General features: G+C 30.7%; 1 protein-coding gene across 14 annotated transcripts in view; it reads right to left on the bottom strand.

Moving 5' to 3' along the window:
- LOC122505469 (protein held out wings) overlaps positions 1-13314 on the bottom strand; it is an 89044-nt gene extending 75730 nt beyond the window's left edge. For 4 of the 14 annotated variants that reach the window (XM_043617112.1, XM_043617115.1, XM_043617118.1 and 1 more), the window contains exon 1: positions 12645-13307. In XM_043617112.1, the coding sequence (XP_043473047.1) occupies positions 12645-12771 (127 nt within the window). In that variant the 5' untranslated portion in view covers positions 12772-13307. Of the gene's footprint in view, positions 1-12644 lie in introns of all 14 variants that reach the window. The other 10 variants (XM_043617109.1, XM_043617105.1, XM_043617104.1 and 7 more) reach the window with 8 other exon arrangements.
- Between the last annotated feature and the right edge of the window lie 366 nt (positions 13315-13680).

Here is a 13680-nt window from a genome sequence, read left to right as displayed (position 1 = left end):
ACAAATGTTCTAAGGAACCGTATTAAAATAATTTCCATCCGTCAAGCATCAAAGAATCAAACTCTTCCAAAATCACTTTATTTTAGAAAACATTTCCTCCTTTATCATAGTTTTTCTGCAGATATCAAATTGAGACAAAAAACGAATCAAAAATGTTGCGCATCGCAACATTTTTAATTCGTTTTTTGTCTCAATTTGATATCTGCAGAAAAAGGTTCTTTTGGAACAATTTTTATTCGTTTTTTGGCTCAATTTGATATCTGCAGAAAAACAATGCTTCGCAACACTTTTGATTTGCTTTTTGTCTTAGAAAAACTGTGAATTAATGAGTGAGAAGATAAAAGTTTCAAAAGTAACTTGAATATTTTTAAGGAAATGTAATCTGAGGAGTGTGATCTTGCTCATTATGTGTATGATGACTTATGCGAACCTGAGGAATTAAATAATTAATTTCAACGAAATTATCTTGGATAAGAGATTTTAGTTGCATCACCCAAGTTTATACTTTGGAAGAAACTTAAGATTTGCAGGACCCCAGAGAATTCGGTGGATGCTGCAGAAAAATGCAACCCAACAAAGAAGAGATTAACTTTTCGAAAAGAAACTTTACAAAATATAGATCTTGACATTCTAAAGAAGAACTTAAAAGAAATTGCCCTTAAAAAAAAAAATTACTAATAAGAGACAAAACTAATGTAAATCCTGCGGGATCTTTTTGAGAAAATCATCTATCACTACAAACTTGTGCTGAAATAAATAAAATTTATCATTCATCTCTTACATAATGGCACTAAAAATATTGCCATTCAGAAACATGAAATGTTTTCGAAAATACATCACTAACTTCCCCTATAACTTTCCCTTGAAGTGGATCCTATTGCCAGGTAGTTTGGACACAAGGATTCAAAAATGACCCTCTGGAAAAGCATGAATTTTCGATTTTTTACTACAATAGTCAATATTTTTATGTAAAACTCCTGTTTCATCTTTAAAATCGATAGTTGGAATGTTCCAAATTGTTCTAGTCTGGCAACTAATGAAACATGTTTAGTGCCAGATAACATCTAGCTAAGCAAAAAAAAAAAAGGAAATAAAAGTCTGTAACAAACATTTATTGAAATATTGTTCAATGCACCTAATGTGCTTAATTGCTTAATTGACGAAATGCTCAATTACGGAAAAGACAACAAAAAAATGGACAAAAACAATCAAAACAAATAATGCGACTAACATTGCTTAATTGTTCCTTTAAGCAACGTTAGACACAGCATTTATAATTAATGTTTTTCTCCTCGTGTTTTCGTACTTAAACAAAAGGTTCTTTTCTCCGCAACCTTAGGAGCAAAAGTGAACAGCAAAGAAGCAAAAGGAACCGAAAGAGAAATGACTCTGAAAGTGTCATTACACTCTTGTACTTTGTACATTGTCATAGAGTAGCAGCAAGTAACAGAAAGGCTAAGAGTAACAATAAGATTAAATAGCACTGTTCTCATTAAATACCGAAAGGACCAGAAAAAAACAAAGACTATAATTTAGATGCTATCACTGGCGCTGAACATTACCATCACATAAAGTACAAAAGTAAAAGTACAAAAAGTAAACAGTACAAAAGTAAAAAGTACATAAAATCACATAAAGTGCATAACATATTACACAGACTGCTATCAATTACAGATAATAATAATGCTCCATATCAATCACCATCTCAATCAGTATACAAAGTGCGAATAAGATAAATCAGTAGACAAATAAAGGAAAAAAACTAGATTTACTATTCTGCAGCTTCGGATTTGTCCAAGCATCGGAATAAACCTTGTACACTAAGAAAAGTCAAGTATTCAGTTTGGGAAATCAGAAAAAAAAATGCTAGCGATTAGTTTGCAATTAACGATTAACAAAAGGATGAAACTAAATGACTGCCGAAATACTGCCTAATGCACTGGAATTTGAAATTTTTGTTGTTACCTACAAACCCCGTAACCTTGTTCTCTCTTGACCTGCTAATTGTGACGTTGGCAATTATCAACGTATCCCAAACTTGAGCAGGTCAAGAAGCAGACAACTTTAAAAAAATCGTGTAACAAGCAAATATAAAAGTTGCTTTGAATTCTATAAATCTGAAATAGCGATAATACCGCACTTATTCCAATTAGTGTATATTATACGCTGTTTTAGTGAATTTTCGCTAATTCAGATTTAGAGAAGGGAATTACTATTTAAGGGAATTACTCGAATTTTATTACTAATAAATTAATCATTTTATTACTAATAAATTAGTAAAGACAATAAATAATAACTAAATAATATTGACTTACATTTCATATAGCAGACTATTAATCAAGATCTACGAATTGATTTTAGAAGAGAACTATAATTGATTTAAGGCTACGATTTTAATTTGTACACAGAAAAAAATATAATCTAACTTTTACTATACTTTCATAGCAAAATCTAAACTGTCCGAAACTTCTGCGCATTTCTGGTAAATTTTACTACTTTCCGAGTAAATTTTGCTACGTTCGAACGAAGTAAATTTGACTAATTTTTTACAAATAGTTCTTTGAACGTAGTCAAATTTACTTCGAGCGTAGCAAAATTTACTCTGGAAGTAGAAAAAATTACCAGAAATGCGCAGAAGTTTCGGACAATTTAGCTTTTACTATGAAAGTAGTAAAAGTTACTTTACATTTTTCTCCGTGTAGCATTCTCTAAATTAATCAATATCATTAACAGATACATTATTAGTTTTAAAATTTAAAACGAAGATTCTGTTCTCCACTTGAGAACGCCAAGGTCACCGCTAGATGTCACTTTGGTTCTTTCTTGGAATTTCCTCCGCCACCTAGTGGTGACCTTGGGCGTTCTCAAGTGGAGAAATGCAGTCACCATTTTTAGAAGCCATATTCTTCTCTTTTTTCCCTCAGATCTCTCTTCAATAAATAATTCCACGTCGAGAATGTAAAAAAACAACGTTTAAAATACATAACTAAAAATCGTCTCGTACAGAATATTTTCCCATCACGAAACAAATAAATAATAACGATAAAAGAAGAAAAATGATAAAAAGTGTTAAAATGATTGAATTCAAGCGGCGATATCGACTGGTTGTCGCGCGCTTGTCTTTATGGCAGATTGTCAAGAGTTTGCTGCGTTTGTGTGTGCATATACTGATTCGGTGAGGCAGGTTACTTGCAAGAGTTTGGAGAGTGCAAAAGCAAAGGCGATCGAAAACGGGCCTCAGGCCGTTCACGAGAAGGAATGCGGCCGCATTGAATCAGAGGGACGGGGGAGATGCAAGGACAGGCCGTGCAAAGAACTTGTATAAAGCGGGGCGGGAAGGTGTATCAAGTCAGTGAATCAGTGAGGAAAAAAGGGTAGAGAGAGAGAAAGATACAGTCGAGAGGGGGGAATTAAGAACTGATTCCTTCAATCTATTAAGATTCGTAAAATTTTTCCATTTTTCCTTCCTTTTTCAATCATTCAATTCAAGGTCGAACCAAATGGATTCTAAAGTTTTTCAATGTTTCATTTCGTTTTCGCTTTTAAACTACGTTTCAAATTATTGAATTACTTACAATTATCCTATAAAATATTTTCTTAACTTATCATTGCATATTGATTATTATCTCAAGTTATTATATTAATTTATTTATGAAATTACTAACTGCATTATTAATTATAATCTTAAATTATTATCCCCCTTTCAATAGAATGGTGAATTTCGGAAATTGATCAACTCTTTAAGTATGGTTGTTACAAGAAAAATTTGATTCTTGTAAGCAAACTTTGATTGATTCAAGCAAAATTTGGTTCTTTCAGGAAATCTTTGGTTCATTAAGGAAAAATTTGGAGTTTTCAAGAAAACTTTGGTTGATTCAAGCAATATTTGGTTCTTACAAGCAAACTTTAATTGATTCAAGCAAAATCTTATTGTTTCAAGCAAAATAAGGTTGTTTTAAGAAACCTTTGATTGATTCAAGCAAAATCTTATTGTTTCAAGCAAAATAAGGTTGTTTTAAGAAACCTTTGATTGATTCAAGCAAAAATTGATTCTTTCAAGCAAACTTTGATTGATTCAAGGGAAATTTGGTTCTTTAAACAAAGATTTGGTTGTTTCAAGCAAAATTAGGTTGTTTCAAGTAAAATTTGGTTCTTTAAAACAAACTTTGATTGATTCAAGCAAAATTTGGTTCTTTCCAGAAACCTTTGGTTGATTCAAGCAAAATTGAATTGTTTCAAGTATAATTTGGCTCTTCTTTTGAGAAAACTTCGGTTGATTCAAGCAAAATTTGGTTTTCTTTTTAAATTTTGGTTCTTTCAAGCAAACTTTTGTACTTTTAAGTAAATTTTAATTGATTCAAGCAAAGTTCGGTTGATTCAAACAAAATTTGGTTGTTGCAAGCAAAATTATAACCTCTCAAAAGCAAAATTCAATTGGTTCAAAAAAAGTTTAGTTATTTCGAACAAATTTTCCTCTGAGAACCCAAAGAATGTAAATTATTTTTTCTCACAAGTATAACTGCGAGTCTTATATTTAGTATTTTTTCTTTTAAGATATGGAGGGGAGAGGTCAAGTTACGATAAGATATTTTGCATTAAAACAATCCAGTGTGTTTAAATTTAGAATATTATGCAATAAAATATGATAATAGTTTCCCTTATCTTCTCTGCTAAAATCTTATTTCGAATTGGGAAATATTGCCGCAAAATTCTACCTAATACAGAAATCTTGTACGGAAGTGAGGTATCGAGTCAATTATGAACAATTTTAAACGGTCAATGTCAATGCCGTGTGATAACAATTTATCGTATCAATCAACATTGAGCAAGATAATTACGGTAGTTTAAATACAGCACTTGTTTTTTTATTTTTTTTCAAGTTCCGTTTTCTGTTATTTTTTTGTTACGTGTATTTTTAGTTTCTTCACTTGTAATTTTAATTTGTAAATTTAAATTTAATTTTTTATTCCTAATTAGAACCTGTTCAAAATCATGGTTTTAACTGACAATCAGTGACTGACTTTTTGCTTCTAAATCAGTTATTTTAAACTGATTCGAATTTAGAGAGTACTTATAATTTTTTGTTTTGTTTTGATGTCCCTGAAGTTATAGCATCGACGCTCAGTGTCAAAAATTATTATTTGGCGTTTTTAGAGACAATCATTAGTTTGTTGTACTAAGAATTAATAATTAATAATTTCCGCCTAAGAATTAGTCGAGATCTTATTCTAATTCCTTTAATGAACCTACAAGACAATTTCATAAATAAAAAGTCAAAAATAACTAATCCAGAATTAAACAACATATTTTGACAATCCAGAGCATAAACTCAATAGTATACTGAAAATACTCAACCGCAGTGTATTTTGAGTATACTGTGAAAATTTAACTGGAACAGCATTTAGTGTAATACATATGCAGGGAAGAAAATGATGCTTTTTCTCAAATAACTAACCAGACCTCGAAATGTCCACTCGCACATATGAGAGCCGAGAGTTGACCCATTGGCAATCTCGTCCAAGTTTTCGCACGCAAGTTACGGTTTCGAAAGGACGCACCTGACGATGAGTTCTATTCGCGCTACTGGGTCACCGAGAAAGCTTGTCATGCCAGTTCGAAATAGATCCTTGGACGAGTTCGCGACCCGTTTTAATACCCATCGGACAATTGCTTACAGACATAATAATACACAAAAGATGTGGCAAATAGTTGACACAATCGCGCATTTGTCTCAGAAATGAATGCGCGCCTTTTTTCATGCTACTTCACGACGATAAAGGCAGAAGGTTCGTCACTAAGAAAAATGATCATGAGTCACACTATTTTTTAAATAATTTTCTGTTTTTCATCTATTTTGCTTCCTCACACAGTTTTTTCCCAAGGAGATCAAATTGAGCCAAAAAATGTATCAATTTGATATCCTTTTCTTCTTTTGATACAAAAACGCATCAAAAATTTTGCCAATTTTTTACGCAAAAAAAAAAAAAATATTTTCGCCTACTTAGAAACTGCACATTTCAGTGAACTTTCTTTAGAAAACTGAATGTTATCTATTGTGGATTTTTTACCTCGTTTCAGTACAGACGAGTTATTGTTTTTTAAGATTATTATCAGAGGATTCATTTCTATGCTGTCAGTTTCCCATCACTATTTCTCAGTTCTATTCTCGGGAGCAGTCATAACTTTTTTGCACAGTGCATGCTGAAAGATTAACAACCAAACTGAGATTATTTTATTTTTACTGAAAACACATTTTTGGAAACTATTGTTATACATTCAGAGGAAATATATTCGAAACAACCAAATTTTTTCAAATGGAAATTGGAATCAACCAAATAAATATATACATTGCTATAGATTTAACCAAAGGTTTGTTTGGTTCATGCCAGGATTTAAAGAAACTTGAGGGTAAATATTCGAAAAATTTGATTTGCAAGGTTCCTATTCCCACTTTTCTCAAAAACTCGACGTTATAGACAATTTTATCATCCGGGACCGTGTTCAGTGACCAAAAATACGTTGAAAACCATTCCCATGTCGAAAATAAGAAAAAAAAACTTTTTTTTTATCGTTTCCCCCACTTTTTTCAAAATCCCCTATTTTTTAGGTCTGGCGCAAATGGATCTTAATATGCAAGTTTTAAACTTTAATTCAAAAGCTCAAAAAAGTCTCTGGCACGTCAGATTAAAAAGCAAAATAGTATTGAAAATCCCTAAAGTTACGTCTTTTGGTGTCTCCCCCCACTTTTCTCAAAAACTCGACGTTATAGACAATTTTAGCATCCGGGATCGTTTTCAGCGACCAAAAATACGCCGGAAACCACTCCCATGTCGAAAGTAAGAAAAAAATCTTTTTTTTGGGTCTTTACCCCCACTTTTTTCAAAATCCCCTTTTTTTAGTCTGACGCATACGAATTTTAAAGTGCACGTTTTAAACTTTAATGTAAAACCTCTTGAAAGTTTACCTAGAACGTTAGATTAAGGAGAAAAAATCCCAAACATTGCAAATGGAAAAGTTGTAAAAACTTCAGAAAAAATTGGCGAAGAAAAAAAATTAATTCCCTAAAATTGCAAATAGAAAAACCTCTTTAATAAGTATACGAGTAGAAAAACATCAAGAAAAAGTTAAAAGTATACCTGTTTTGTATATAAGGAATTATTTGACACTTCAATAACAACTGTAGCCCATGTGTACACATGCGGATGAATCATAAAAACAGATTTAAAATAATAATCATTTTAAACACGAGTCAGAAATAACTCTATATATGGAAATTTGTAAACTTTTACTCCCAGAATCAGATTAATTTGAAAATTTTCCATACTATAACTATTATTCCCACGTGATAATATTAATATTAATAATAATAATAATAATTCATCATCAAGAACGAGTGCATTTTTAAGATACAACACACACCATGTTGTGTCGCTTTATATGGTCGAAAAAGATAAAAAAGAAAAAAGCAAAGGAGCTTTCTCCTTCGCTTTCCAAAGTCAAACGTGTTTCTGCGAGAGTGCGCGATCAATTCCGCATAAATAGTTATAAAATTCGAAATCACTCGTTAACGAACTACAATTTCGGATAAGTTGAATAACATATGATTGAATACCATTTTTGCAAGTAATGACATAACCAGTTTTGCACTGAGTATATAGAAAACCCTATTAGGTACAAAGGTAAATAGTTTCCCTCACTCTCTTTCTTTTAGATTCTAAGCTAAAAAATAATGTCCCTCCACGAAAAATCTTTGGAAAAACATTGTCAAGCGAGATTTATAAACCTGTTTCAAATGAAGAAGGCGATGACGAAATTAGTACGCACCGTAAAACACTTCTTGTGGTCAAATGTATCTTTTACTAAAAATGGAAGCAATGACAATTTTCCATTGAAAAAAACCTTCACTTAAAATAGTTATTAATGACTTTCGAGAGAAAAATTACTAGTTTTGACTTTATATAATATCTCAAAATAATGTCTAATACAATTTTACTTTATTGAACATAATTTATTTTTCGGATTATTATTTATTTTCTCATTTGACTTTATTTATTGTCATAATTTTCTTTATCATAATTAAATTAGAAATTAATAATATGGGAGAATTTTAAAAGAAACTCAAAAAATTCCTATGAATGTATTTAAAAGCTTGACTTTAAAATTAATAAATATAAATGCGACAATGTAGTATGAGCTGATTCATCATATAACTTTCCTCGCACGTATAATGTCTGCAATAGAAGATAAAAGGTATATTATTAAGTTGCAACAACTTCAAGAGTTGAAAATCAGGATAAATAGTTCCTCGGTAATTGGTTTTTCTCGCGAGACATTCTATCAGCAAAAGTAAATCTCTTGGAAAACGAGTTTAAAATTTTTTTTTCGATTCTATAAACTAATTTCAAATCAACGTCATCTTTATAATGAAACAGAATATAAAAAATGTATAGATGATCTAAACTGGTGTACCATCTTAAACAGTAAATAAAATTATTCCACTAAAACAAATTTCTGAGTTAATTCTAGTTTTTTAGGATCATTCAGAAAAAAATTTGTTTAAAACAACCAAAATAAATGTTTGGTTCATTTTTGTAAATTTTACATTCAGAGAAGGAATTTAATCATCTGAAGTGAATTTTTAGTTAATCCAAACAAATCTTTGGTTAAAACCGTAAAAAAAATAATAATCCCAAAAGCAACTAAACTTATGGAGCAATTTTCTCAATGTTGTTGCAAATTTAAATGCTGTGAAATGATTTTACTTTTTCTTAGTATAAAACAAAAACAATCTTTCAATATTGAAGATTCGACAGCAAAACAAAACAAAAACTAATATAATTGCCGTTTGATTCCAAAAATAGAAATGAATGAATATTACTTAAATTATTCCAAGAGTTTGAAAAATAAAAAACCGACGCTAAAGGAGACGACGAAAAGAATGTAATATTAAAAATAGACTAACCTCAAAGTGTCTAGACTAAAAAACAAAAAGCGAAAATCTGATATTAGAATTTCACGTCGTACCTTGTAAAAAACCCAGTCTCTGTAAATTTACAAATTGGAAAATCGAAAACTTTCAAATGTTTATAACAAAAAACAAATAATATACACAACTGTTTATAAAAATGCACTTCAAATTTAAATTTTACATGCATTGAATCAAATGAATCAATTAAATTCTTTTAATGATCCTAAAGTTCAGAACCTTCTTTTTTGTCTTCTTTAAATTATATTATTTTTTTGTGACACTATAAAAACAAATTAGTTATAAAAATTCTAAATTTAAAATAAGTTTTTAAATTTTATTGCAAATAAAAAGATTTTTAAATCTTTGTAATAAAAATATTTCGTTCATTTGAAAGGTTCAGAACTTGAAAATTGAAAAATTGAAAAGTAGAAAATTTTGAGTTGATTTATAACTGTTGTTCCGATTATTGTTAATCGTATTCTTTCCCAAGAGTTAATGAACCAGAATTGACTAATTTATTAAGTGAAAAAGGTTACTCATTATCAATGAAATTCATCTACTGGTAATCAATGAATAATTAATAGCCAATCAGTCATATTTCACTGAAGAAATAAGGAAAAGTCGTATAAACGAAAAATTATTAAAAAGTAGTCAAATGTCATTGATGAGAGAAATTTTAAACGAACAAGTAAGTAAATTCCTAAAATTTATATTGTAAAGAGCCACAGTTTTTCTAAGAATATCAAATTGAGACAAAAAAACGTATCAAAACGTTGCTTTGCAACACTTTTAATACGTTTTTTGTCTCAATTTGATATCCTTAGAAAAACTTTGGGGTTAAAGTTGATTTTTCCATTCGAACTCTGCAGTTTTTCTGAAAGACATCCAATTGGTAACAAATCGGATTAAAATGGTTAATAAAAACTTGGATCTAATTATGATTCGATCTACATTTTTGGTATCAATTCGTTTCAAGTAGATGATTTCAACTAATTCAAGTTAATTGTATTTTTAAAAATCGCATCGACTTTGACATCCCCTTAAACTTAGACAGCAAAAAATGAATCTCCTACCTTTGGTCCACTTTTGACTAAATAACCGATTAGAATCATTTTTGACTGAATGTTTCCCTTTAGGGTTTAATTTTAGATTCTAACATTGCCTTATAATATATAGTTTCAAGCTTTAAAATGTTCCATTTTTCAATTATTTTAGTTTTAAGATATAAACTATTTCAGCCTTTCTTATTTCATTAACCACTATTATCTTAAAAATATCAAATAGCAACAAAATGATACCAAAAATGTGGATCAAATAAAAAATTAAGGGTCCTAATCAAAGAACGAGTTTAGTTTTTGAGACTCAGAATTCTGGACCTCTAAGTAAAAAAAGGATTTAAAATTTCAATTTCTTGAAAAAATTTCGTATTTATAGAAAGACTTACCAAAATGTTTCTCAAAAAATTGGGATTAAAAACAGTTTAATTTTTGACTTGCAGGGCAATGATTTTGAGCTTAAATAGATTATAACCGGCTCTTTGTTTGGGACTCTCAATTGATCTAAATTTTCGGTATCAATTTGATACATTTCAGCATCAATTTGATACTTTCAAGAAAACTGCAAAGTTTTTAAACTTCACATAGAAAAAGCAAAGTCTCAAACCATTTACATCTTAAAACCAAAATGATTGAAAAGTATCCTATTTTTAAGCTTAATACTGGATTAGGTTAACGTTAGGAGTTAAAATAATACTTTCAAAGTTAAAATTCAATCAAAAATGTTTCTAATCTAAACGGTTTTAGTCAAAAGCGGACTGAAAGTAAGATTTATTTTTTAGTCCAGCCTCGTTCTATTTCGTGAAAATAGTCTATACATTGCAAAAAGAAGCATAATCTTAAAATGAGACGCAAAATAGGAAAATGGTTGCTTACATTTTAAAATTTGTTTTCTAACGTATCTTATTGATACTTAAGATGCTTTACACGTTGTAACAGTTATTTAAACATTTCTTCCATCTTAGAAAAGTAAGTTACTTCGTCAAGTTTTTTAAAGTATCTGACGCTGAAAACTTTTTTTCTAAAAATTCAACTACTTTGGGTGGTAATGTGAAAAGTAGTTAAATTAATTACTTTTTACTTAATCTTCTACTGCTTGTATAATTTTACTGATTCTTTAGTTAAAAATTTAGAATTCAGTTAACTATGAAATGTATAGTTAATACAAGTTTTTTAATTTGTTTGGCGACTTATTGAACTAAGCAAAGTAATTTAACTACTTTTTAACTGTTAAAATTAGTCAAATCTACTAGGAAATTTTTTCAGTGTGAAATTAAGATGTTTCTGGAATAATAAGATGTTTAGCGATAAGATACTTGTGAATCATAAGATGCGCCAAAAATTTTGGTTAAACTAAAAACTAAGATACATAAAGTATTTCACATATGTGCCCCCATAGTTGACCTCTAATTTTTTTCCCTAAAAAATATGCTCAAAATGTGTAAAGCATTGCTGGGAAGATACTTTTAACATCCTAATCACACTTTTATTGAAGGTGCCAAAACACTTTAAAATCAATCTAATATTTTCAAACAAAACATCTCAAATCTTAAATGTTTTAAATCTCTTAATGTTTTATCAAAACATCTTAAATTAAGATACTTCTTTTTGCAGTGTACTTCAAAATCATTTTCACTTTAAGATCTAAGCAGTTTCAGCGATTTTTTTTCCTCAACTTATGTTACATTAAATAAAGTTGTTAATTATATTATAGACCTTTTTTATAATAGTTGGAATTTTGTTGTGGCCTTTGTTTCAAGAAATTACAAGTCTTATGATGGTATTGTCAGAAATCTAATCTTACGTTACCAACATTGTAAATTTATCACCACGTGACTTACATTTCGGCGAAATTGAATACTTCCAAATAGTGAATTTCAACTTATCGGAAAGTAAGTCCATCTTCTTCGACTTTGGCATTTTTTACAAGGCACATTCATTTAAAGTTCGGTTATCAATTTTTTCCATGTACAACAAAAATTAGGATGCTGTTAGGTTACTTTTTCTCTGGTCCAAAAAAAAAACTTGAAGGCACTAACCTTCAAAAGTTTTTTTTCTCATTTTTTTCCATCAATTCAATTTTGAGTCGCAAATATCAAAAGCCGAAAAAAATCTCTCGCAACAGAGTATATAGTATGTCATGCGTCATACATTTAAGAATTCCGTCATCTTTTAACATCTTTAATAGTTACAGAGAGACGAGATAATATCCAACCAGTTCTAGCTCCAGGGAACTTGTTCTCTCTCTCTCTCTCTCTTTTTCTCTCTTTCTTGACTCGGAAATTCTTCAGATTCTATTCACTGCACATATTCTCTACATTTGGCAAAGTCACACACACACTAAAATTCACAACACCTTTTAAACACTTTTTTTTTGCTAATCGTTGTCATTTTCCCCTCCCCCAATAAATATAACGACGATATTCAGAATTCGTAATATTGTAGTCAACTCAATTCCCCCTGCGTATAATAGTTTTAATTTAAACCCGACAAAACGATCCAAATAGCCAAGGTCACACGCAATTACACCAATTCACGTTGACTCGACTCTCCACGTTTTATATAAATACAGAAAAAATTAAGCTACAAGGCGAATTTATTAGTTGATTAATGTTGCTTACCTTCGTCAAGTAGGCGTTCTACGTGTATGAAGACATTAGGGAAAGCAGCTAACTGCTTCCTGTCTTTTAGTAACTGTGACAGGTAGTCCGCTATACTTTGCGTCGTTGTGTTAGTATTATCACACATTGCAAATTGCTTTGGGTGCACGCGCGATTATAATAAATTCTCGATTTTTAGTCGACACTACCGTTCTTCAAAACGGATTATTTGCTTTTAATTTGCGTTAAAAACACGATTAATGATCGAACACTGTATTGTTTAACAGACATAGAATTCAAGTTGTGCAAAAAATAAAGAACGTGATAGCTACACGTTGTTGCCGGCCTTTTGTTGATATTACAATTCGCGAACGAGTGTGAGGGGGTGTGTGTGTGGGTGGGGGGAAAAAATGTGAGTGAGTAAGAGAGACACTGTGTGCGTATATAAACAAGAGAGATAATTAAAAAGTAAATGAGAGGAATAAAAATGAGAGTAAAATCCCTCCTCTCGTGTTACACTTTGAATTAACAGGGGGGGTTTAAAGAAACTCAAAAATTCTTATTTTTTTGGAACAAAATTGTCTGAGTGTATAAGTACGCACGCTACAAGACTCTCGGCTCTACTGTGGTCACTGTCACGGCATGTACGTTGCGACAACGACGACTGTTTGCTAGGAATGCTTTGGTGCCATCTGGTGCGCATGTGTAGAAGCTAAATGACGCATGCGCCGTAATCGAGTGGCGAAGAGAGACTTCACTCACTTCCCCTCACACTGCTAAACTGCTTCCGCCCACTACCATATACGGCCTCTGCATACTCGCGAGAGCACCGAGTATGCACTGTATTTACCAATACTGAGACAAACAATATGTACAACTACCATATAACCATAATGTTCGTGTATACAGTTCAGTTTCTTCACTAATAAACCAATACCAGTTTATTATTCACGTCTCCCTCAAAGTTCTCTCTCCGATCAACCTGTAAATGCATTCCCTCGATTTTCGTTAAGAAACAAGTTGAACACCATTTTGTTTCGTATTTTTTTTTTATCAT

The sequence above is a fragment of the Leptopilina heterotoma genome, unplaced genomic scaffold, assembly GCF_015476425.1.
Source record: "Leptopilina heterotoma isolate Lh14 unplaced genomic scaffold, ASM1547642v1 Lhet_36, whole genome shotgun sequence".
Classification (NCBI taxonomy): domain Eukaryota; kingdom Metazoa; phylum Arthropoda; class Insecta; order Hymenoptera; family Figitidae; genus Leptopilina; species Leptopilina heterotoma.
The sequence above is the reverse complement of the archived record's forward strand: the minus strand, read 5'-3'. Positions and strand labels throughout refer to the sequence as shown.